This window comes from Odocoileus virginianus, chromosome 16 (assembly GCF_023699985.2).
Source record: "Odocoileus virginianus isolate 20LAN1187 ecotype Illinois chromosome 16, Ovbor_1.2, whole genome shotgun sequence".
Taxonomy (NCBI): domain Eukaryota; kingdom Metazoa; phylum Chordata; class Mammalia; order Artiodactyla; family Cervidae; genus Odocoileus; species Odocoileus virginianus.
In genome coordinates this window covers 43,697,883-43,724,404 of record NC_069689.1, presented here as the reverse complement: position 1 = coordinate 43,724,404, position 26,522 = coordinate 43,697,883, and the positions used below count along the sequence as shown (strand labels likewise).

At 44.8% G+C, this 26,522-nt stretch overlaps 1 protein-coding gene across 2 annotated transcripts in view; it reads right to left on the bottom strand.

Annotated features, from left to right (window-relative positions):
- ADAMTS17 (ADAM metallopeptidase with thrombospondin type 1 motif 17) overlaps window positions 1–26,522 on the bottom strand; it is a 398,742-nt gene that overhangs the window by 293,192 nt on the left and 79,028 nt on the right. For both annotated transcript variants that reach the window (XM_070478143.1, XM_070478144.1), the window contains exons 5-7: window positions 18,052–18,135; window positions 17,203–17,360; window positions 9,197–9,240 (exon numbers count right to left, since the gene is read on the bottom strand). In XM_070478143.1, coding sequence (XP_070334244.1) covers window positions 9,197–9,240; window positions 17,203–17,360; window positions 18,052–18,135 — 286 coding nt within the window. The remainder of the gene's footprint in view (window positions 1–9,196; window positions 9,241–17,202; window positions 17,361–18,051; window positions 18,136–26,522) is intronic.

Genomic DNA, 26,522 nt, shown 5'->3' with positions numbered 1-26,522 from the left:
TGGAAATCCACTATTGTTATGTAACATGTCACTATAAGAAGCTGAATGATTGATAAGAGACGTTTCTGTATTATTTTGACAACTTAAAGAACTTCTATAATTATTTCAAAATATGAAGGTAAAAAAAATACAGAAGTAAACCGGATGAGACTGCTGTAAGACTGCCATAAGCCCAGTGTTCAAATTATTATTTTCATCAAATGCACCCATTATTCTTACTGGCTAACTTGACACAAGTAAATTGTGACATATTAGGATAAATGTATACTAATACACACCATGTGGGTTTTGTGATTGTTTTTAAAGAAACTGACAGTATGTGAGTAGGTGCCAAATGAGTAACATTATGGATTGCACTGTGTCCTCTCAAAAACTGCAACTTGAAGCCACAACCTGCAGCATGGAGATATTTGGAGACAGGGATTTTGAAGAGGTAATTAAGTTTAAATAAGGTCATCAGAGTGGGGCTCTGACTGAATATAAGTGGTGTCCTTATAAAAAGAGGAGGTTGGGGCACAGGAATACAAAGAAAGAAGGCACGTGAGGACACAAGCAGAAGACAGCCATCTGCCAGCCAAGCAGAGAGGCTCCAGGAGAGATCGACCCTGTGGATGTTCTGATTCTGAACTTCCAGCCTCCAGAACTGTGAGACAATAACTGTCTGTGTTTAAGCCTCCCAGTTTATGATATTTTGCTATAACCGCCCTAGCAGATGAATATAGGTCGCACGGGGATGTGGTTGAGATGAGGGAAGGATGCATGAGAGAGCCAGCTGCTACGCAGATATGAAAGTGATATATTAAAAAAAAATTAGAGGGGGGAGGAGCCAAGATGGTGGAGGAATAGGACGGGGAGACCACTTTTTCCCCTACAAATTCATCAAAAGAACATTTGAACGCTGAGCAAACTTCACAAAACAACTTCTGATCGCTAGCAGAGGACATCAGGCGCCCAGAAAAGCAGCCCATTGTCTTTGAAGGGAGGTAGGACAAAATATAAAAGATAAAAAGGGAGTCCAAAGAGCTACATATGGAGACCCGTCCCGGGAAGGGAGTCTTAATAGAGGAAGTTTCCAACCACCAGGAAACCCTCGCACTGGCGGAACTGGGGCATGTTTTCGGCAATCTAACTGGGAGGAAAAATTAAACAAAGCCCACAGATTACGTGCCTAAAAGCAACTCCCAGCAGAAAAGTACCCCAGACGCCCGCACCCACCAGCAACAAGCGGGGGCGGAACGGAGAGGAGTGGGCGGCATTGCTTAGGGTGAGGACCGGCCTGAAGACCCTGAGAGCAATCGGAGGGAGCTTTTTTAAACTGTGGGATAGCAAGGGTCAAAATTAACAGGCCGGAACACACTGCCGGTGGTTCGCAAAACAAAGGGACTGAGAAACTCCGAAGAGCCAGGCCATCCCCGCTGGAGGTAGGAGGCAGGGGGGAGGGGAAAAGGGCAAACTCAGCCCCTGAGAAGCCACCCCCTCCCACACTGCAAACAGGCCCCCGGTTCCTATCTAAAGACTTCCTGCGCTGGAGCCGTGGAGGGAAAAAGCGCGCCGTACCCGGGGAGAGTGCGCCCAAGCCTCTGGCTGTCTGAGCCGCTCGCTGCGGAGGGAAAAGGCGCGCCGCACCCGGGAGAGTACGCCCAAGCCTCTGGCTGCCTGGGCCGCTGGACATGGAGGGAAAAGGCATGCTGCACCTGGGGAGAGTGCGCCCAAGCCTCTGGCTGCCTGGGCCGCTCAGGCCGGGGAAGGCACAAAACGCAGGCGCAACTGAATCCGCGCTTTTGTGGAGTACCCGAAAACTAGAACCGCACTCAAGGCAGGGCCCGCTCCATATAGAGCAGCCGGGAGCCTGAGCAGTGCGAAAGCACTGACACCCGTGAGCCGGGCAAACCCAGTGTGGCCGGAACACAGTGAGTGCTATCCACACAGAGCGGTATCTGTCTGCAGCGCCCCGCCCTCCCGGTAGCAGGACTGAACTGAACTAGCGAACCTAAATAAGAGATCACCTCCACCCGCCTGTGTCAGGGAGGAAATTAGACACCAAAGAGATGGCAAACAGAAGCCAAATAAACAAAGGGAACCGCTTCAGAAAGGACCAGTGCAACAGATTAAAATCCCTGAAGGTAACACCGACTACACCAGAAGGGGCCTATAGATATCGAGAAGTGTAAGCTGGAAAGAGGGGCTATCTGAAATTGAACTGAACCTACACTGACCGCAACAACTCCAGAGAAATTCCTAGATACATATGTATTTTTATTTAATTAAAAAAAATTTTTTTTCGTTCCTTTTTTATTTTTTCTCTTTTATTTTCTTTTAAAATTCCCTATTACTCCCCCATTACTCCTCAACTTTCATTTTCATATATTTTTATGATTTTTTTAATTAGGGAAAAAAATTTTTTTTCTTTTTCTTGTTTTTCTCTCCTGTTTCCTTTTAAAGTCCTCTAATGCTCCTCTATTATTCCTTAATTTTCATTTTCATTTCACTATAACCTTGCCAAAAAAAAAAAAAGAGAGAAACCCTATTTTTAAACCGAACTTCATATACATTTCTAATTTTTTGTGTGTTTTTGTTTTTAAATATTGTATTTCAAAGAGTCTAACCTCTACACTAGATTTTTAATCTTTGTTTTTCAGTATGTGATATAAATTTTGGACATTTAAGAATCCAATATTCAGTTCCCATTTCTATTCCCACATTTGACTCTGTTTTTTACCTCAGAACACAACGATTTCCTCCTTTCCCCTTCTCTTCCCAATTCAACTCTGTGAATCTTTGTGGGTGTCTGGGCACACACTTTGGGAACAGATAACTGTGTAGATCTGTCTCTCTCCTCTTGAGTCTCTTTTTTCTCCTCCTGCTCACCTCTATCTCCTTCCTCCCTCTCCTATTCTTCATGTAACTCTGTGAACCTCTCTGGTTTTCTCTCACGGTGGAGAATCTTTTCACCATTAACCTATAAGTTTTATTATCAGTGCTGTATAGTTGGAGAAGTCTTGAGACTACTGGAAGAATAAAACTGAAATTCAGAGGCAGGAGACTTAAGCCCAAAACCTGAGAAAACCAGAAAACTCCTGACTACACAGAACATTAAGGAATAAGAGACCATTCAAAAGCCTCCATACCTACACCAAAACCAACCACCACCCATGAGCCAATAAGCTCCAGTACAAGACATACCACGCAAATTCTTTAGCAACGCAGGAACATAGACCTGAGTGTCAACATACAGGCTCTCCAAAGTCACACCTAACACATAGACCCATCGCAAAACTCATTACTGGACATTCCATTGCACTCTAGAGAGAAGAAATCCAATTCCACGCACCAGTATGCTGACACAAGCTTCCCTAACGAGGAAACCTTGACAAACCAATTGTCCAATCCCACCCACTGGGTGAAACCTCCACAATAAAAAGGAACCTCAGACCACAAGAATACAGAAAGCCCACTCCAGACACAGCAATCTAAACAAGATGAAAAGGCAGAGAAATACCCAACAGCTAAAGGAACATGAAAAAAGCCCACCAAGTCAAACAAAAGAGGAAGAAATAGGGAACCTACCTGAAAAAGAATTTAGAATAATGATAATAAAAATGATCCAAAATCTTGAAAACAAAATGGAGTTACAAATAAATAGCCTGGAGACAAAGATTGAGAAGATGCAAGAAATGTTTAACAAGGACCTAGAAGACATAAAAAAAAGTCAATTAAAAATGAATAATGCAATAAATGAGATCAAAAACACTCTGGAGGGAATCATGAGTAGAATAATGGAGACAGAAGATAGGATAAGTGAGTTAGAAGATAAAATGGTGGAAATAAATGAAGCAGAGAGGAAAAAAGAAAAAAGAATCAAAAGAAATGAGGACAACCTCAGGGACCTCTGGGACAATGTGAAACGCCCCAACACTCGAATCATAGGAGTCCCAGAAGAAGAAGACAAAAAGAAAGGCCATGAGAAGTTACTCGAGGAGATAATAGCTGAAAACTTCCCTAAAATGGGGAAGGAAATAGCCACCCAAGTCCAAGAAACCCAGAGAGTCCCAAACAGGATAAACCCAAGGCGAAAAACCCCAAGACACATATTAATCAAATTAACAAAGATCAAACACAAAGAACAAATATTAAAAGCAGCAAGGGAGAAACAACAAATAACACACAAAGGGATTCCCATAAGGATAACAGCTGATCTATCAATAGAAACCCTTCAGGCCAGAAGGGAATGGCAGGACATACTTAAAGTAATGAAAGAGAATAACCTACAACCTAGATTACTCTGCCCAGCAAGGATCTCATTCAGATATGAAGGAGAACTCAAAAGCTTTACAGACAAGCAAAAGCTGAGAGAATTAAGCACCACCAAACCAGCTCTTCAACAAATACTAAAGGATCTTCTCTAGACAGGAAACACAGAAAGGTGGTATAAACGCGAACCCCAAACAAGAAAATAAATGGCAACGGGACCATACCTGTCAATAATCACCTTAAATGTAAATGGGTTGAATGCCCCAACCAAAAGACAAAGGCTGGCTGAATGGATACAAAAGCAAGACCCCTATATATGCTGTCTACAAGAGACCCACCTCAAAACAAGGGACACATACAGACTAAAAGTGAAGGGCTGGAAAAAAATATTCCACGCAAATGGAGACCAAAAGAAAGCAGGAGTCACAATACTCATATCAGATAAGATAGACTTTCAAATAAAGGCTGTGAAAAGAGACAAAGATGGACACTACATAATGATCAAAGGATCAATCCAAGAAGAAGATATAACAATTATAAATATATATGCACCCAACATAGGAGCACCGCAATATGTAAGGCAAATGCTAACGAGTATGAAAGAGGAAATTAATAGTAACACAATAATATTAGGAGACTTTAATACCCCACTCACAACTATGGATAGATCAACTAAACAGAAAATGAACAAGGAAACACAAACTTTAAAGGACAGAATGGACCAGCTAGACCTAATTGACATCTATAGGATGTTTCACCCCAAAACAATCAACTTCACCTTTTTCTCAAGTGCACACGGAACCTTCTCCAGAATAGATCACATCCTGGGCCATAAATCTAGCCTTGGTAAATTCAAAAAAACTGAAATAATTCCAGTCATCTTTTCTGACCACAGTGCAGTAAGATTAGATCTCAATTACAGGAAAAAAATTATTAAAAATTCAAACATATGGAGGCTAAACAACACACTTCTGAATATCCAACAAATCATAGAAGAAATCAAAAAAGAAATCAAAATATGCATAGAAACAAATGAAAATGAAAACACAACAACCCAAAACCTATGGGACACTGTAAAAGCAGTGCTAAGGGGAAGATTCATAGCATTACAGGCCTACCTCAAGAAACAAGAAAAAAGTCAAATAACTAACCTAACTCTACACCTAAAGCAACTAGAGAAGGAAGAAATGAAGAACCCCAGGGTTAGCAGAAGGAAAGAAATCTTAAAAATTAGGGCAGAAATAAATGCAAAAGAAACTAAAGAGACCATAGCAAAAATCAACAAAGCTAAAAGCTGGTTTTTTGAAAAAATAAACAAAATTGACAAACCATTAGCAAGACTCATTAAGAAACAAAGGGAGAAGAACCAAATCAACAAAATTCGAAATGAAAATGGAGAGATCACAACAGACAACACTGAAATACAAAGGATCATAAGAGACTACTACCAGCAGCTCTATGCCAATAAAATGGACAACTTGGAAGAAATGGACAAATTCTTAGAAAAGTATAACTTTCCAAAACTGAACCAGGAAGAAATAGAAGACCTTAACAAACCCATCACAAGCAAGGAAATTAAAACTGTAATCAGAAATCTTCCAGCAAACAAAAGTCCAGGACCAGATGGCTTCATAGCTGAATTCCACCAAAAATTTAGAGAAGAGCTAACACCTATCTTACTCAAACTCTTCCAGAAAATTTCAGAAGGTAAACTTCCAAACTCATTCTATGAGGCCACCATCACCCTAATTCCAAAACCAGACAAAGATGCCACAAAAAAAGAAAACTACAGGCCAATGTCACTGATGAACATAGATGCAAAAATCCTTAACAAAATTCTAGCAAACAGAATCCAACAACATATTAAAAAAAGTCATACACCATGACCAAGTGGGCTTTATCCCAGGAATGCAAGGATTTTTAATATCTGCAAATCAATCAATGTAATACACCACATTAACTAATTGAAAGATAGAAACCATATGATTATCTCAATAGAAGCAGAAAAAGCCTTTGACAAAATTCAACATCCATTTATGATTAAAACTCTCCAGAAAGCAGGAATAGAAGGAACATACCTCAACATAATAAAAGCTATATATGACAAACCCACAGCAAGCATTACCCTCAATGGTGAAAAATTGAAAGCATTTCCCCTGAAGTCAGGAACAAGACAAGGGTGCCCACTCTCACCACTACTATTCAACATAGTTTTGAAGTGTTGGCCACAGCAATCAGGGCAGAAAAGAAGTAAAAGGAATCCAGATAGGAAAAGAAGTGAAACTCTCTCTGTTTGCAGATGACATGATCCTCTACATAGAAAACCCTAAAGACTCTACCAGAAAATTACTAGAGCTAACCAACGAATACAGTAAAGTTGCAGGATATAAAATTAACACACAGAAATCTCTTGGATTCCTATACACTAACAATGAGAAAACAGAAAGAGAAATTAAGGAAACAATACCATTCACCATTGTAACAAAAAGAATAAAATACTTAGGAGTATATCTACCTAAAGAAACAAAAGACCTATACGTAGAAAACTATAAAACCAGATCTGAAAGAGACACATGCACCCCAATGTTCATCGCAGCACTGTTTATAATAGCCAGGACATGGAAGCAACCTAGATGCCCATCAGCAGATGAATGGATGAGGAAGCTGTGGTACATATACACCATGGAATATTACTCAGCCATTAAAAAGAATTCATTTGAATCAGTTCTGAGACGGATGAAGCTGGAGCCCATTATACAGAGGGAAGTAAGCCAGAAAGATAAAGACCATTACAGTATACTAACACATATATATGGAATTTAGAAAGATGGTAACGATAACCCTATATGCAAAACAGAAAAAGAGACTCAGATGTATAGAACAGACTTGTGGACTCTGGGAGAAGGCGAGTGTGGGATGTTTCAAGAGAACAGCATCGAAACATGTATATTATCTAGGGTGAAACAGATCACCAGCCCAGGTTGGGTGCATGAGACAAGTGCTCGGGCCTGGTGCACTGGGAAGACCCAGGGGGATCAGGTGGAGAGGGAGGTGGGAGGGGGGACCGGGATGGGGAATACATGTAAATCCATGGCTAATTCATTTCAATGTATGACAAAAACCACTGCAATGATGTAAAGTAATTAGCCTCCAACTAATAAAAATAAATGGGAAATAAAATAAAATAAAATTAAAAAAAATAGAAAATAAAATTAAAAAAAATTAAAGCCAGCTCTAAATGACATGAAAGAAAACCATTTCATCAGATGCACACCACTCAAAAATATTGGTGTCCATTTATTTGCATTCAATTTTATTCCTTCATTCAATTAGCAGTAGTGACCCAGCCTCTCTAGCCCTGCTAAAGGACACAACACATGGGTTAAAGCTGTCAGAACTGACTTGTGAACACTGGGAAGGAGTAGACAGTCCTCCAAATGGCATATGCTCTGGCAGTCCTGGCAGTGGACTCCCAGAGGTGGACATACCCCAGTCCTCTACAGTCCCAATCAGACTCAGACGGGCATCAGCTAACCCTCTGTTGAAGCCTACTTCAGGTTGCATTTGTCTAATAATTCCATTATAGAGACAGCTCCCAAACAACAAAGCATTGGTTGGTTAGTTGGTTTTTAACACTTAGTTCTCAGTCTTTAGAGAAGTGATAAAGTACAAAAACTCATTTTTAAATTATAAAATGTGACATAAATGCTAGCTACCATTCTACAAGAATTGGAAAGACCTTATAAGAGACCTTGTCCAAAGTGACCATTTTATGGATTATGGAGATTTACTAAGGGCTTCCCTTGTGGCTCAGCCAGTAAAGAATCCACCTGCAATGCGGGAGACCTGGGTTCAATCCCTGGGTTGGGAAGATCCCCTGGAAATGGAAATGGCAACCTACTCCAGTATTCTCACCTGGAAAATCCCAGGGACAGAGAAGCCTGGTAGTCTACAGTTCATGGGGTCGCAAAGAGTTGGACACGACCGAGCAACTTCACTTCACTGAAGGTCACACAGTTTGTAGGTGGCAGAGCCAGAGCAAAGACTCGGGATTACCTGCTGCCTGGACTCGACGGGAAGCACAGGTTTGTAACATCTGACTTCCACAATTATATATATATATATTCAATTCTACACCATTTTCCTTCACTTTTCCTACAATTCACTTCCAAACTGTGCTTCTGATGGTGCAATATTTCAGCCTCCTAGTGGATAGAAGTTTGTGCTACAGTTGACAAAACTGGCAACCCTCTTGGTACTTCCCCTTAACCAAGTACTCTATTCCTGCACTCAAAGACCGGTTCCAATTTGAAATCTATGAGAGGTCTAGAGCAAGCCAGACATAACTGGGGATAGGAGAGAAAGAAAACAGCAAATGAAGGGGAAAGTGGGGAAGGTGGTACAGGCTGAAGGGCAGGGAAGAAGGAAACCGTGTTTTCCTGCGTTACGTGTCAGCATCGCTACTGTTCAACCAGAAAGCGATGGGCCTGGTGCCAAGGCTGGGGGAACACACCAGTCCCACAACCCTGCAGTCACATCTCACCTCTTAGGATACTTGGTGAAGCTTCTGTCTCCTGACAATCATGTAATTCAGTGAGGTCCCCCTCCTCACTGGTGATAAGAGCTCAGCCAAATGCACCCCAACTACAGTCACCTCGGGGCAGCCTGGGGGCTGCTCCCCTGGGCTGCACTTCTCACATCTTCCTTATTAACACTTTGTCTAGATGACTTCTGCCATCAGAAACTGCAAAACTTTTAGGAAAGAGGAAAAGTAAAATAAAATCAATGAGCAATCAAACATCAAAGTAAATACATCGAATTTACCAAAAAAGGAGGGAACAGAAAAGGCAGAGCTTCTCTAAGGATGGCGCTTTCAGACCGGAAGGGTTATCATACCTCCACGTTATCAGAAAGTATCGAGTTATTATTTTAACTCTAAACTTACCAACGGTGTCACAAGGTTCATCTTTGTGTACGCAGAAATCTGTCCTAAAAAAATTTTTAAAAAGACAAAGTCAGGTGTGTGCAGTTACCTCCAAAAACGGGAGAAGAAAACATGTCAATTAATTTTGATTACTCATCTTGCCAATAACAAAGTTATTACTTTGTCATGGATTATAATGAAAAATAATAACTAGCAGTGTTTTTGTTTGCCAAGATTAACCACATTTCCAACTGGTAGGCCCAGTAACCCCACATAAGACCCTCTTTTCATAGCTAAACTATTTCACACATAACACTTAGGTGCTGGAAAGTCTCCATCCAATGCTGAAAGTTGCAGAAGAAGATGCTTACCAAGTCATCTATCAGAGATAATTATTTGTCAATATCATCACACTATAGTGACTTTCTAATTTACTCTACTTGGGCAGGAACTAGTTTTAGATGCTTGAATGACCATATATCACTTACATGAGAACATAACAAAAAAGTCATTTCTAAAAGTTATATTTTGGGACTTCCCTGGTGGTTCAGATGGTCAAGAATATGCCTGCAATGCAGGAGACCCAGGTTCAACCCCTGGTTGGGAAGATCCCCCAGAGAAGGGAATGGCAACCCACTCCAGTATCCTTGCCTGGAGAATCCCACGGACAGAGGAGCCTGGAGGGCTACAGTCCATGGGGTCACAATGAGTTGGACACGACTGAGCTGCTAACACACTGGGGGTCCAGTGGCTAAGACTCCACACTCCCAATGCAGGGGGCTGGGGTTCAATTCCTGGTCAGGGAATGAAGATCCCACATACTGTGTGGCACAAACTTAAAAAAAAGTTATATTCTTTCAAGCTCCCTAGGATCTCCCCAGTGTGTGGCTGTGGACAAATGAAATGGCAAAGATGCTCGAAATCTGGTGTAGCTCTGGTTCTGCATGTACAAGGGGCTCCATCTGGGCCCTTCTTTCTGCCCACAGGTGGAAGCTAACCAGAGCACTGGCTGAGGAGGTATCCTGCCCAAGATGCAGCGAGAACAGCAGGGTGTGGCCCCACAGTCATCCTATCATGGGGACCCATGGGAGCTGGGAGAAATCACCCCCTCATCTGTAGCTCTCTAAACGCTCCAGTGAAGCTTCAGGCTGAAACATGTTCTAAGGCACCTCTTCTCATTCAACTTCAAAAAAATTCTCTGGGGAGAAAATCAGGGCCAGCCTGACGATAACGAAAGTGGCAGTCCTGCATGGACTGTACAGCCCTTCCCTCTCTGATAGTCCACCCCACTTCAGCATTCAATGTCCTCAATTTCTCCCATCTTCAGTCAAAAAATCTATTCTCAGGGAAGGGCTCTCCCACTCACACTGGGGATGATGACAAGAAGGCAATGTAATACCATCAGCTTTCGTTTTCCCTCCACTCCAACCCACAGCACATTCTGTCCTATTTATCTCCATAAAGTAACCTGGGCTTCCCAGGTGGTACAGTGGTGAAGAATCCGCCTGTCAATGCAGGAAATTCAAGAGACACCGCTTCAATCCCTGATTCAGGAAGATCCCCTGGAGGAGGAAATGGCAACCCGTTCCAGTATCCTTGCCTGGAAAATCCCATGGACAGAGGAGTCTGGAGGGCTACAGTCCATGGGGTCACAAAGAGTCAGACACGACTGAATGACTGAGCACAGAACGGAACAATGTGACCCATGCCTACCACCTCTCAGCAATATGTGGCTGTCCACTTGAAAGGAGCGAAACCTGCGTGCTCCCAGCACCAGCTCTGCTTCAGGCTGGCTTGAAGGCTGTCACAGATCCAACCTACCCACTAGACCACAGAGTCCAGATCTGTAGGCGTGAAGATTCCACGTGGGGTTCTGAGGTACAGAACACCCTGGTCGAGGCCACTGCCTCAGGCCTGCCAGGCACCCCAGACACCCTGCGAGCTCAGAGGAAGGGGCAGCGGGTGGGTGCGGCAGCTTGGAGGGGAGGCCCTGAAGCTGGGCCCAAACAGTGGGGGGGAACTGGGCCAGGGCCCTCGGCAACCCACCTGAGTGCTGCTGACTGCACTTCTAAATCTTCACAATAAACACATATTTTGGTAATCAATTGTAAAATAGCTTTAGCAAAGGATAAAAGGAAGCCTTGAAGACCCCCATGCTTTTCACAACCCCCTCCAAAACCAAGGGAGCCTCCATGGAAATGGAGATGGAATAACCATAGGAAGACAAAGACTCGTGCCTTGATTTTTTCTGTCAAGGATGACTTTCAGAAGACTAACTACAGGCAATAGAGGATGGCAAGGAAGATGCATGGGCAGAGAGGAAACCAAATAAAATTAGGGACATAAATATATTCACTGGCCTCGTATTTAACTAACCCCAACCCAACTTTCTTGACCTGACACTCCCCACTGGAATGTTCTGAGCATGTCACTCACATATACGCCCCCTCCACCCTGCCCCCCGCCCCCCAGACTGGCCTGAGACCTTGCTCCAGGGTTTCCCAGAGCAAGCAACTGTAAGCATCATCCCATTGCCTCTCTTGGGCAAGGGGAGAAAGGCTGTGTGGTCATTAGTCTCATAGGAGAGAACTAAACAGGTTGACAGGGCTGCTGAGGGAACTGGCCGCACCACCTCCTCTCTGGCTCTCTGGCCAGCTCGGGGGTAGACGCTTAAAGGGCACAGTGTGTCCTCATCCCCCGGCTTCCCTGGAGGGAAACAGGTGGTCCCAAGTGATGAAGCCTGCAGCAGCCCCTGCTGCTTCTCCCGAGGAGGTGGGTTCACAGGGAGCCAAGTTCAATTAGAGGCCTGCTTTGAAAGGGTCACCGAAATCTGCATCTTCTCTCCCCTTCCAGTTTAAGGTCCTTTCTCAGAAAAGGAAAGTAAAGCCATCCGCCTGCAGGGGAGGCTTCATCTCTAGGTTCTCTGCCTCCTACATGCCAGACCCACAAGTAGGGGCTGTGGGGGTCAAGAGAAATGGAAAAGAAAAAATAAAAAAGTGAGGGTCCCAGTGCAGCCCTCCAGTCTTTATGTCTGCTTACATTCACATTCCACTGTTTCTACCTCAAGAAAAGAAAGGCTGCATGGATCTACAGGCCAGGGCGGGCTCCACGGGTGTGTCAGCTGCACCGTCACACAGGCCCCTCACCCAGAGCCTCCCATCCCCCAACCTGCTTTAACACTCTGCTCTCAGTGTCTTGAAATTCTTAATAATTTTTAACATGGGGCCCATGCTTTCATTCTGCACAGGCACAGGTTACATAGCTAATTCTGTACATCACCTATGGCCTGGCGTACAGTTGGGGTTTAATAAATACTGACTCCTTTACTAAACGACTGGCATACATTTCCAGGCCACTTTCAACGTGCCTTATCAGCTCCCTGGCGGCCTCACCTCTTCCCAGTGTTTAAAAATGTAACGTATCCGCCGATCTCTCCCAGGAGCAGGACCAAAGGCTGAGAGAAGACCAGCCTGGGGCTGGGCAGGGACTGCGTGGAGTCACGTGGGAAGAGAAAGTGGATGGACGGCTGGACATGTCCCAGTGGCCACACTCCTGGCTGGCCACATAGTCCCTACAGCTATTTTCCAGGAGCACAGACCTGGGTCTCAGGGGTAAAACTCCAGGCTTTCTGGAGGAGGTGTGGAGCCATAGGCGAGGCCACGACAGGCATATAGCTCCCTGAAGGCCAGTCTGTGTGGGCCCCGCCTGGCCCCTGGACTCAGTCTACTGAGACGTCCCTGGTGGCCCCACATGGCTGCAGCTGCTGGAGACACAGCGCCCGCAGCTCCTGTCTCAGCAGCTTCTGCTCGACGTGATGTCATGCTCCCTTCTCAGCAGCTGGCCATCTGTATGGCTGGTGGGCGTCCAGGAGGATACGTTCTCTGGCTCAGCCACAGCCCAGATGGAAAACAAAAGAAGAAACCACACCGGCAGCCCCAGGACCCGAGGACGCCGGCCCGTGCGGCCTCCAGGTAGACCTTTGGTCCAGATTCCTCTTGGGGGAAGGGCCGCTGGTCCAGAGTGGCAGTTGCCTTGCACCCGGCTTCCCTGTGACGACATCAGCCCATCAGCATCCCAGCCCAGGGAACCGCAGCTCGCAGCCTCTGATTTCTAAACGGTGCATCTCAGTCCCGTGGGCTTCCAGCCCCGGCTCCGTGGCTGCCACCCTGCCCTCGTAGGAGGTCTTCAGTGTAGCGTCTGTGAGGACCCAGGAGACGGGCAGCACCATTAGTTCAGTCCAGTGGCCCCCCGGAAGCAAGGGAGGCCAAAATTGCTTGGAAAGGAGAAAGACAACACTGGCAGGGCGGAGACCTCTACGTCCCGTCTGCCTGCCGCTGAAGACACCTTGCCTTCCCAGGCCACCAGGTATCTTCCTTGCCAGCTCCCACAAACCGTCTGCCATCAGGACCACCCCCTCCAATGTGCTTAGTTAGAAAAGAACATTTTAAAAGATTTTTACTGTCGTAAAATAAGTTTTACGACAGTAAAACTTACCATCTTACCCATTTTTAAGTATACAGTTCAGTTCTGCAGTGTCAGGTATATTCACATTGTTCTGCAACATCTCCAGAACTCTTGGAAGAGTGAAATTCCATACCCATTAAACACCTCCCTATTCCATGTTCCCCACAGCTCTTGGCCACTACCATTTCTGTCTAAATGAATTTAACTTTTCTAGGTATGTCATACAAGTAGGATCACAAAGGATTTGTCCTCTTAAGACTGACTTATTTCACTCAGCAAAATATATCCTCCAGGTTCATCTATGTGGTAACCAGTGTTAGAAGTTCCTTCCTTCTTAAGGCTGAATAATATTCCATTTGTTGGAATACAAACAGCAACAAACATCAGTCACCACATTTTGTTTATCCACTTCTCCATGATGGACACTTGGGCTGCTCCCACATTTTACTTATCATTAGTAATGCTGTTATGAATATAGGTGTGTGAATATTTCTTCAGAACTCTGCTCTCAACGTTTTTAGAAGTGGAATCGCTGGATCATATTTAATTTTTTGAGGAACTGCCATACTGTTTTCCACAGTGGACGCACCACTTTACATTCCTACCAACAGGGCACAAGAGTCCCAAGGCTTCCACATCCTCACCAATGCTTGTTCTGCTGTCTGGTGTTTTTTGTTTTAATAATAGGCATCCTAATGTGTGTGAGGTGGAAAGAAGAACATTTTTATGCAAAATATTTCCAGTACGGTAAATAAGCTATTGGGACATAGGAAAAAGAGAAAGGAGAAAGCTGAATGGGAAGCATTCTCAGGCTGAGAGTGCATTCAGTCTCTCTCTCACGGCGTTTTGTAAAAAGGCTAATCCAGAAGCTTTGTCAACACTAACTTTGGTAACATCTATTGCCTCTGATAAAAAGGCTACTTGTTCCCAAACCAAAGCCACTTGCAAGTATTTTCTCCCCAGGACAAGAAAGGAAACAGCAGGAAGGTGAATAACCAATATAGTAGAAATTCCCCTAGGTTATTTTTAAGAAAACACCAGAATTTATACATTTCATATAGTATTTATACAAACCACTTTCAAAGTAATAAACCTGGGAGTTTAGCTGCATATTCCAAAGTTGATATTATTTAGAGCTCCTTTCTAGGAAAAGTTTTTACTCCTCATCTAAATATCATTTGGAAAATCAATCACATTAATTTATAGTCACATAGAGACATGGTTCCCAAGGAACCATGCCTTCTCCCCAAATCAAACCCACTCTCAAAGACTGCAGCCATATACTCAGTACAATCCTCAGTGCTTTACCGAGTGCCCCAGAGGCTCCAAAAGCCATTTCAAAGAGCATGGACGCCTCTGATTAGTGAGTGTGGGGGCCAGAGCTGCTGGAAGAGACGGCATCCAGGGGTTCCCATCATTGACGGGGTGGGTAAAAGCAGCTTAAAGCAAGTACAAGGTCATGCTCACCCCTTGTCTTTGGTGCCTAGTAGACCATCAGCCACACGTAGGCAATTGAAATTTCTGAATAGACTTCCCAAGTGTCCCATTATACATTTAATCACATCCTGAAGAAGCAGCAAGTGTTCTCATAAGGGATCAGATCACATTTTAACCTTTAGGGTTCACAACTGATGAATCATCTACAAGTATGATTAGGTATCTCTTGGTGTCTGACGGTGGCAATGTGCATGTTCTAGGTTTTTTGAGGAGAAGGCTAGTGAGCTATAATACCTGGTAACTGGTGCCTGAGGCTGAGATCACAGAACGCATCTGGCTAACTTCAGGACATCATCAAGCCAGGGGCTTGTACGTGGCCCAAGGGATGCAAACCAAGAGCATTTCTGCTCATTCTGAGCATTTCTAAGTCTCAAACCAGATTTAACTCCTCTTAGAGGAGTAGGCTATCTTCATGCTAAAGATACAATAAACTGTTCCCTTTCTCTGAACTTAAAGGAAAAAGAAAGCATATAATTTTGAAAGTAGTTTCTTAAAAAAAAAAAAAATCTTAAAACCAAGGTTGATATATTCATTCAAAAAGTAAAACATTGTATTTTAACCTAATAGGTTAAATTGTCATGAACCATTTCCACATATTTTCTAAAAGGGGATTTTGGTGTGAACACATAATGCATCTTATTTACATTACTGAGGTAAAACAATCAAGGAAAATCAGTTTTTCTAAGAGAGATTTGAGACATAGGAAAAAAAATCAAATAGCCACATCTATACCTGCAGAGAGTTGAATTGTGTCCCCAAAAAGACACGTTCAACTCCTAACCCCCAGTCCCTGTGAATGTGATCTTATTTGGAAAGAAAGTCACTGCAGCTCTAGTCAAGTTAAGATGAGGTCACACTGCATTAGGCTGGGCCCCCATCCAGTGTCTGGTGTCCTTACAAGAAGAGGGAAACAGGGACATGGGGAGAGCATCACGGGACGGTGGGGGAGAGACTGGAGAGATGCATCCACAAGCCCAGGGATGCCCAGGACTGCGGCAGCCTCCTCAAGTTAGGGAGGAGGAAGGGTCCTCCCTCCTGAGCCTCCAAGAGAGCAAGGCCCTGCCCACACCTTGACTTCAGATTCCTGGCCTCCAAAACTGTGAGAAAATAAATTTCTGGTTTTTTGAAGCCACACACTTTGTGGTAGTTTGTTACTATAGCCCTAGAAAACTAAAATAACATTGCAGCCATCTACACAGAGAGACGCCTTTGATTACTACTGTCCAGCAGGGTCCCTGGCTTCCCTCTTAACCAGGAAGAGTGCATCCAGCTCTGCAGATGTGAAGCTCAGCTCCTGGCTTCAAATGGAGCCCCTCTGTGAGTTCCATGGCATCTCTGCCTGCTGCCGCGTCCTGAGAGTGCCCACAGACAGGGCTGTGCACGGCACACACATTCACCTGCACGGACTTCCTGCTGCCTTGCGCCAGTTCAGGGGCTTTAGTCGTGTCCTGCTCTTTATGACTCCATGGACTGCAGCTCGCCAGACTCCTCTGTCCACGGGATTCTCCAGGCAAGAATTACTGGAGAGGGTTGCCATGCCCTCCTCCAGAGGATCTTCTTGACCCAGGGATCGAACCCATGTCTCCTACATCTCCTACACTGCAGGTCGATTCTTAACCCCTGAGCCACTGGGGAGCATGGACTTCCCTCAACAGGAAAACTGGGGTATCCACTCCTTCCAGTAAGGAAGCAGCCTCATACACAGGTGAGCTCTTTCCAGTGAGCATTATATTTGGTGTTGCGAAGAGGTAAATTTCAAGACAAAATTTCCTGAAGTTTTAAGAGTCTTGGGTAACAAGAATTTCAGTAGTTTTATATTCATAACAGCAATAACAATAATAATAGCTAGTACTTTCATCCTTACTTTGAGCCACTGTAAGAGTGCTTCCCATGCTCATTTAATCCTCACATCTCAGAGACAGGGCTATCATTTATCCGCATCTTACTGATGAGGAATTCAAGGTTCAGACAAGTGGCCAAAGGTCTGATTTCCAAGCCTGACTTTCTCTCCAACAGGAAATGCCTTCCCTCTCAAGTCTGCAGCTCCAGGCCGAGTCTGGCTTTACCTGGTCACGAATACAGCAGCATCCACGGGGGGCGTGTCGTCCTTGCCTCCTGGAACCTGGTTGTTGCCGAGGTACCGTGCACCTCCATACTCTTCATTCTGCCAGTGACAGAAGCTCTCCAGGGACCGCTCACCATGATGCCCAATGGACAACTTGGCCTAAAAGAAATCAGGGGGCAGTTATAGAAGCCACTTCCCAGGGAAGCCAGAGTTTATGCTCAGCCCACAGCGCGGATATTAAGGAAGAGACAGCTGCTCACAGGGCCATTATTCAATGTCACCTGTCCACAGTGCCAGTAGGCAGATGCAGAGACCCAGAGGGACGCTACCGGGGCCTTACCTATAAGTTAGGATGAAGACTATCTTACTAGAGAAAAGCTTTCTTCTTTTTAGCAAACTGAACAGCATACCCAACATTCTCATGTGCACTGCTTAACTCTTTAGGTAACACTTTCATAAGGAAATGCACTCAATCAAGACCAGAAAACGATGCTACAGGGCAAGCAAATTTGACCTGAAGTTTGGATAGAGCTCCAAAAGGCTAGCTATGATTCCAAAGACCTCAACATCAACTCTGCACTCGGGAGACATGGGAGAATGAAGGAGGGGGGACAAAGGCCCACTGCTCAGGGTTCCCCGAGATGCTGAGATGACGTGCATGCCAGCAGCAGTGCCTATCCTCCTCTCTCCAGGCATCCCCTGGACCCTGGCCTAGGGCACACTGCTGCCATCTGCAAAGACAGGGAAAGAGGACAAAGGAAAACACCTGGACTCCTCCCTAGCACTCAACAGCCACTAAGGAGACTGAGGACCAGATACATTTTCTGTAACCGTGCTGATGGAGACTTACAGGGCGTTGTCGTAGCAGGACAAGCTTGGTAACCTGAATGTTGACTTTAATTCCAAGGCTCTGGTGCTGAAACATATTGTATACCTGTCAAGAGAGAAAAAAAGAAATGTAGAGAAATACAAATACAAAAATTTAAAAAAAAATAGCACTATCCTGAAACAAACAAAAGATACTAGATAAAAACTAAGGATATCTGAACAAACTATGGACTTGAGTTAATAATAATCAACAACATTGGCCCATTAGTTATAATAAACATATCATATTAATGTAGGATGTCAATAACAGGAGAAATTGTGTATGGGAATTCTATGTACTATCTGTCAATTTTTTAAATAAATCTAAAACACAAAATATAAATGCATGAAATATAAATGTATTCATTTATAAATTAATGAAATATAAATTATATTCATTGTGTTATTACAGTACAAAAAAATCTAAATATATGATTTGCAGTCATATATATATGTATGAAATTCAAATTTCAATGTTCATAGATATTTATTTGAACAAAAAATACATATATGTAAGATATAGAACCCAGATTTTATTGAAAAGGCCTTCTGAGACAAAAAAAATTCCCATAAGTATAAATTCCTCAAAAGAAACTGGCATAACAGGAAACTCTGGCATCACATACATGTGAGGGCATACAAGCACACATGCAAAGACCAATTGGAAACAAGCTGGTTGAAAAAAATGCATAGGATGGGTGAATCTGAAAAAAAAGAAATGGTGTCAGTTGGTTCTGGTGTTTCCTGCAGGAGGGTGAAGAGGATCTTCATGACGGGATGGGCAGAGTCCGTGCCTGTGGCCTCTGCCACGCGCCAGTCTGCATCATCTCTAACCCTCATCACAACCCATCACAGGCAGTGTCTCCACCAACCTCGATTCAACGAAGTAAAGCCACTCGCTCAAGACTATCAGTCAACTATGACCACAATCCAAATCCAGCTTTGTCCAGCTGTAAAAGCCACATTCCTTTCTACCCGAAGTCCTCATTCTAACCAAAGTTTGTCAGTGAGACACAGTAACAGAAACACCTATGCCCCCTTAATTCCGCACCTCTTGTTGGTAGAACTTAGTTACAGGGGTCTCAACATCAAGAAATTACAGAATCCAAGGGGAAGAAGGATAGGACAAGTCAAGTAAGACAGAAGAATGAAAGTTGATGTAGACAGAAAAAAACCCATTGGATTTGAGGACCCCCAGATCATGACAACCTCCTGAGCTCCTTCCCAGGAGAGAGCGGGATTCAGGGAGGCAGAGTGGAGGAGGTGACCAAGGCAGTAGTATCAGACATAGAAGGGAAAGGTAAGAGCCTTTCAAATGTTCCCTTTTTCTTTTAAATGAGGGAAATACTTTTGTTTCATTATGCCCTTTTCCCAATGTTCAGTTCAGTTCAGTTCAGTCGCTCAGTCGTGTCCGACTCTTTGCGACCCCATGAATCGCAGCACGCCAGGCCTCCCAGTCCATCACCAACTCCCAGTTTACTCAAACTCATGTCCAAGGAGTCGGTGATGCCATCCAGCCATCTCATCCTCTGTCGTCCCCTTCTCCTCCTGCCCCCAATTTGTCCCAGCATCAGGGTCTTTTCCAACGAGTCAACTCTTCACATGAGGTGGCGAAAGTACTGGAGTTCCCAATGTTATTAATATATAATTGCCTTAGGTTCAGGTATACAACATGATGCTGATGCTGGGAAAGACTGAGGGCAGGAGGAGAAGGGAACAACAGAGGATGAGATGGTTGGATGGCATCACCGACTCAATGGACGTGGGTTTGTGCAAACTCCGGGAGGTGGTTAAGGACAGGGAAGCCTGACGTGCTGCAGTCCATGGGGTCGCAAAGAGTTGGACATGACTGAGCGACTGAATAACAATATAACATGATGATTATATATCCTATATACCACAGTATATATAATATAGTAAATATATACATATCTGAAAATGATTACCACAAAAAGTTTAGTTCATGTGCCTCACCCCATACAGTTACAACTGTTTTTCTTGCGAAAGAACTTTTAAGACCTACTCTTGTAGCAACTCTCTGGACTTTCCTGGTGGCTCAGATGGTAAAGAATCTGTCTGCAATGTGGGAGACCCAGGTTCAATCCCTGGGTCAGAAAGATCCCCTGCAGAAGGGAATGGCAACTCACTTCAATATTCTTGCCTGGAGAATTCCATGGACAGAGGAGTCTGGCAGGCTACGGTCCATAGGGTCACAAAGAGTCAGACAAAACTGAGAGACTTTCACTCTTAGCAGCTTTCAAATATATGATACTATAGTACAGTTAACTATAGTCACCATGCTGTACATTACATCCCCAGGACTTATTTATCTTACAACTAAAAGCCGTACCTTTGAGCACCTCCACCCATATCCCTACTCTCAGCCTTTGGGAACCACCAATCTGTTCTCTGTATCTATAAGTTCAGTTTTGTTTTTTTTTTTTAGATTCCACTTATAAATGAGATCATACTGTATCTGTTTCTAACTTACTTCACTTGATTTTGAATATGCTACTTTTTTCCTGATAGACATAATCTAGAGGGAGAATTTTTCAGCAGGGGCATTAAAACTTTCTCTCCAGTACATCAGCAGCAACATAAAGCAACGGCTACTGCCAATAGCATGGCCACAGCTAATCCAGGCCTCGTGAAGCTGGACACACCACTGGGCAGAGAAGCAGCAGAAACCAGGCACGCAGTGTGCAAGCATCTGTGCGACAAAGGAATTAGCTGCGTCAGTGCTTGGATTTTTCTCTTTGAAAACTATTATGAAAGCAAAACAATCTTTGTGTAATTTAATATTCTTTCCCACAAGGAAAAAGACAACATATTCAGTTCTTCTGTTCTCACTCCCTCCTTCCAAAACTTTCTCTTTCCTTAAGAACAAAATTGCAGTCATTTTTAAAATTCTGGATCATCTGTAGGCCAATTCTTAAGTCATGCCTTAGCTACCTATCCACAAACCTGGATGAAGAAGAGAAAAGCACATAACTTTTTCCTTGTTTTGATATTCTGAGAACCACCCAATGGCTATAAATCAAATTTTTCCAGAAATATTCAGCCTTAGGATTGGGCCCAAACTGGAAAACCTCAATTCAAAACATGAAAACTGGGAAGAATAAAAACTTTAAATTATGAGGGAGAAAATTCAAGTCACACAGGGTTTCAAAGCACAATCGAAATATTGCCTGTAATAGTAACACCAGCCAAAGACATTAAAGAATACTGCAGGTTTAAAGGAACAACACAGGAAACCAGTTCTCAGAGTGTTCTGACACACCCCCTGAAAGCTGCATTAAGAATGGAGCCTGAATGGAATGATGCAGGTTTCAGCAAGGACAGAACCACAGGGACAAACTCCCTCCTCAGAATTGATGGGTTTTTCCTCTCCACCTGAGGACAGCTCGGCACATTCCGTATAAGGCTCAGGTGCCGTCCTTGGAACAAATACACAAAAAAATACGTGAACTGGAGCGGGAGAAAAGCTTGATGCTCCAGGAGCTGAGATGGAGGGCAAGACAGGGGACTTGTTCAATGAGCTCGGAGTTTCAGTCTTGCCAAGTAACAAAGTTCTGAGGTTTGGTTGCTCAACAATGTGAATAAATGTAACAATCCTGAACTGCACACTTAATGACTAAATTGGTAAATTCAGCTATGTGCATTTTACCAAATTAAAACTTTTTCATTAGCTAACTTAAGGTAAGAAGCCTCATGCTCTAAAGATCCTCACTAGGAAGCCTGCTGGAAGCTATCCGCCTTGATGTGTAACCGGGAGGCCCACGTTCAGGAGAGCGGGTATGGTAATCTGATCGTGGTCAAAGCGTCTTGTCCCAGGGGCAGACCACACTCCCACAAAGTCGGGCAGACACGCGCTCTCCCTCGGGGGCTGGGGTCAAGGCAGGCCGGCTAGCTGAAAATGCAGCGGCAGCCCCAGAACACAAAGCAGCAGGCCTCAGAGATGTGTAGCAAAGGCCGCCTGTCTCCCTCACCCGTGTGGAAACGCACGCTCAGGAGAGCCGTGGAGGTGGCGGCCCCATGATGTTTAGGGAGACACATGGTTGGGGAGGGAACGGCCCATTGACCGCCTGGAGTCTGTCCCGCTCCAGCCGGCTGCGTGCGTCCTGGCGCGCTCAGAGCCCCGGCTGCATCTGCTGCACCAGCACCCCGGGAGCTGAGCCGGGGACCTGAGGCCAGCAGCGCAGTGACTTGGGAACACAGGGAGGGGCAGAGAGGGACAGGTGATGGGGCACCTGTGGAAGGAGCTCATCCCAAGGCTGGGTGGGGGTGCTGTTTGCAACGCCAGGCCAGTGGGGTGTGCGGGGAGGGTGCTCACAGAGCACTACCTACCAGCACGACTCGGGGCCTTCCTAGGGACAGAGGGGACCCAGAGGGGGCACACTCACATCGCTGCTGCACCATTCAGACCCCACCCTGGAGGGGGCTGTATTCTCTAGCAGTCCCTCTGACAGGTGTCCCTGAAGCAGCAGCAACATCCCCTGGGCACATTCTGGAAACACATTCTGGAGCCCACCCCAGACCCAGTGGATCATCAGACAGCCTAGGGGGCAAGCTGTCTGCATCCACCAAGGCTCCCAGCATCCCTGGGCTGTGGGAACCAGTGAGCCCTCGAACACGCCACCGGTCTCTGCTCACCAGAGACAGGCTAGTTGTATGTTTCATATGGTAATTGAGTCAAATTGATGTCATTTTTCCTCCAAACAGAACTCGCCTGGAATGTCTCAGGTTTTCGTTCCACTCTGTGGTTGTTAAGGAAGCTAAAAACAACCAAAGCTCTGTCAAGTGGCCCCATTTTCCAGTTTGGCTGCCCAGACCCAGGGCTTCGAGTGTCAGCACCACCTGTTTCCGTCTGCAATTTGTTCTTTAAACTATTCCTGCTGCAGTGTCACCACCACCCCCAAGCAAAGGAAAGCAAGTCACGCATATAACAAGGCACTACAACACCTCTAGAAAATCAGCCAGATCTTCAGATCACTCAGGGCATGGGCTGCAGCTTGCTGACAGCTCAGAGATCCAGGACCGGGCGAAGTGTCTCTCTCGACACGTAACCGCACAGGTAAGCGTACTTGCAACGGGGAGAGGACTACTGGAACACATAGCCCAGTGGGACTATCTCCCTCTCAGCCAGGAGGGAGGGATCTTTGAAGACACCACTGAGCCCTGCAGCAGCTTTCCAGCTGACTCACAGCGAAGCTGAGCGCCAGGGCCCCACACCCTGCCCTCCCACCATCCACAGAAGCACCTCTCCCACTGCCTCCCGGATGCCAGGATGACCCTGCCGGCTGGCTCCTTATGTCAGGGTGATGCCTCCCCTTCTCAGCAGAGGGTCAGTCATCACAGAGGTGTCCTCAGCTACCCTGGTCACTTGCTATCACCTGGGTCTTTGTCTAGCATTTTTAAAATTTGCACAAATTTTACTGAGCCGTCTGTTGGGGACTCTCTGTTGGTGCTACCACATGAGCTCCATGAGGATGGGAAGTGCCGTGGTCCCTGCTTGATCCCTAGAAAAGTCCCCAGCACATATTAGGTACCCAGTAAAAATATAACTGAACAGAATTACTGAGTGTATCTCATTTTATTTTCTTATAGTGGCAAATAAATACAGGGTTTCCCAGATGGTGCTGGTGGTAAAGAATCCACCTGCCAACGCAGGAGATGCAAGTGGGTTCAATCCCTGGGTCAGGGAGACTCCCTAGAGGAGGAAAGGACAACCCACTCTAGTATTCTTACCTGGAAAATTCCATAAACAGAGGAGCCTGGCAGGCTACAGTCCATGGGGTCACAAAAAAAGTCGGACATGACCGAGCAACTGAATGCACACACAGCACACACAAAATACATATAACATAAAATTTACCATCTTAACCATTGTTAAGTACACAGTTCAGTGGCGTTAAATGCAGTCATTACTGTGCTACCATCACTACATCCATCTTCACAGCTTTTTTGTCTTCCCAAACTGAACCTCTGCACCTATGAAACAACTCATTCCCCTCTCCCCTTAGTCCTGGCAACCACCACTACTTTCCATGTCTATAAGTATGACTACACCAGGCACCTCTTATGAGTGGGATCATACAGAACCTATCTTTTTGTGATTAGCTTATTTCCTTAACATAATGTAATCAAGGTTCACCTACATCACAGCATGGGTCAGAGTTTCTTTCCTTCTTAAATTTGAATAATATTCAGTTATGTATGTGTGCATATACCTACACACACACACGTTTTTGTTTATCTTTCAATGGATATTTAGGTTTGTGAATTATTTATGAATAATGCTGTCATGAACAAATAAATACCTCTTAGAGACCCTGCTTTCATTTTGTGTATATACCCCAAAGTGGAACCACAGAATCATGTATCTTGTGCGTGAACCTCTTTTATGCTCTGGCCTGTGTAGAGTCTGGACACTTTTCTGGGATTTTAAAAATTTTTCTTTTTTGGCTAAGTATGCTGTTTTCATTGGGGAAAGCTCCCTCACTGGGTGAGCTTTGGATGAAGGAAGGAACCCTCTCTCTACTGCAGAAACCAAAACAGGTGAAAACTCACTCTGCCTGCCACAGAAGCCTTGGCTGGGCGCCGGCAGTGGAGAGGTGGCCCCAGGACACACAGCGGCTCTAGGACCACAGCCACACTCGTGCAAGAGCTCAGCCCTGCTCTCTCCTGCTGCCTGGCCTCCCTCCATGCAGCCTCCTGCCGCTCATCTTCCCCCGATTCTGACGCTGGTGACCCGGCCTCCCTTTTGATTCTGGGCTCCTCGGTACACACCTCCTAAACACAATTCCTCCTCTGCTTCAGTTAGCCCAGGTGCAGTTCTTCTCGGCTCAGTTCAGTCGCTCAGCCACGTCCGACTCTTTGCAACCCCATGGACTGCTGCACGCCAGGCCTCCCTGTCCATCACCAACTCCCAGAGTTTACCCAAACTCATGTCCATTGAGTCAGTGATGCCATCCAACCATCTCATCTTCTGTCGTCCCCTTCTCCCGCCTTCAGTCTTCCCCAGCATCAGGGTCTTTTCCAATGAGTCACCTCTTCACATCAGGTGGCCAAAGTATTGGAGTTTCAGCTTCAGCATCTGTCCTTCCAATGAATATTCAGGACTGATTTCATTTAGGAGGGACTGGTTGGATCTTCTTGCAGCCCAAGGGACTCTCAAGAGTCTTCTCCAACACCATAGTCCAAAAGCACCAATTCTTTGGTGCACAGCTTTCTTTATGGTCCAACTCTCACATCCATACATGACTATTGGAAAAACCATAGCTTTGACTAGACTAGACAGATCTTTGTTGGCAAAGTAATGTCTCTGCTTTTTAACAAGCTATCTAGGTTGGTTATAGCTTTCCTTCCAAGCAGCAAGCAGTTTCTTCTGCCTACAGTCAAAACCCTTGGCTGAGTCATGCTCACTCCTCTCTGGGTCACAGAGCTTCTTTCCTCCCTGTTTTAAATGAGACCACTCTGCCTGATGCCAGGATTGTTTCATTACCTCTTCTATGCTTCACAAGTCCTCAAGAACAACCAAAGTGGTTCTGTTCTCATCCTTTCTTCTGCTTCTCTATAGACTGACTCAACAGGACTCAGAAGTGAATTCATTTGTGGCAGCCGAGCATGCTCTCAGAACAGTTCCTGCCCACTGCACTTGTTTTATCAGCTCCATCTTGATACCTCCTCCCTGAAGGACAAAGGTGTGAGCTGGGAAGAGAGATCGGGCTGAAAGGGACCACCCACACACACCCACAGAACAGGGTGGGAGGTATAAATATGTAATTGTATTTATGTAGAAACACTTCCTGCCAGAGTTTAGGACACCACATCTGTGTGATATGCTTAGAATACAAAAGACTTTTCAGAAGTAAATTAATCGAGGAATTAGAAATGGAAAGCCAGTGTTGACACAACTTCAGTGCTAAATCCTTTGCACAGGATGTTAGAAAATGGTATTAATCACTCATTTATGAGTTCACAATGCCACAAAAATTTCTTGATCATCTATACATGTACAAGGTGCTGGGGAAACAGAAATGTAGGCATACACACAGCTCTACCTTAATGAGCTTATAGATGGCATAAACAGCAGGGTGGGTTTTTTAAAAATTCTGTCAAATATGCATTATATGAAATTTACATCTTTAAGTGTATGGTTTAGAGGCATTCAGTACACTCACACTGTTGTGGAACCGTCACTATTTTCCATCTATAGAACATTTCACCTTCTCCAGTTGAAACTCTGCAGCTCTTAAACACTCCCTGCCCCGCCGGAGCCCCTGGTAACCACCATTCTGCTTTCCGTCTCTGAATCTGACTACTCCAGGGACCTCACTTGAGTGTAATCATATAGTGTTTGGACAGTATACTTTTGTGACTGGATTATTTCATTTAACAAATGTTCTGAAGGTTCATCCATGTTGTAGCATGATCAGAATTTCCTTTCTTTTT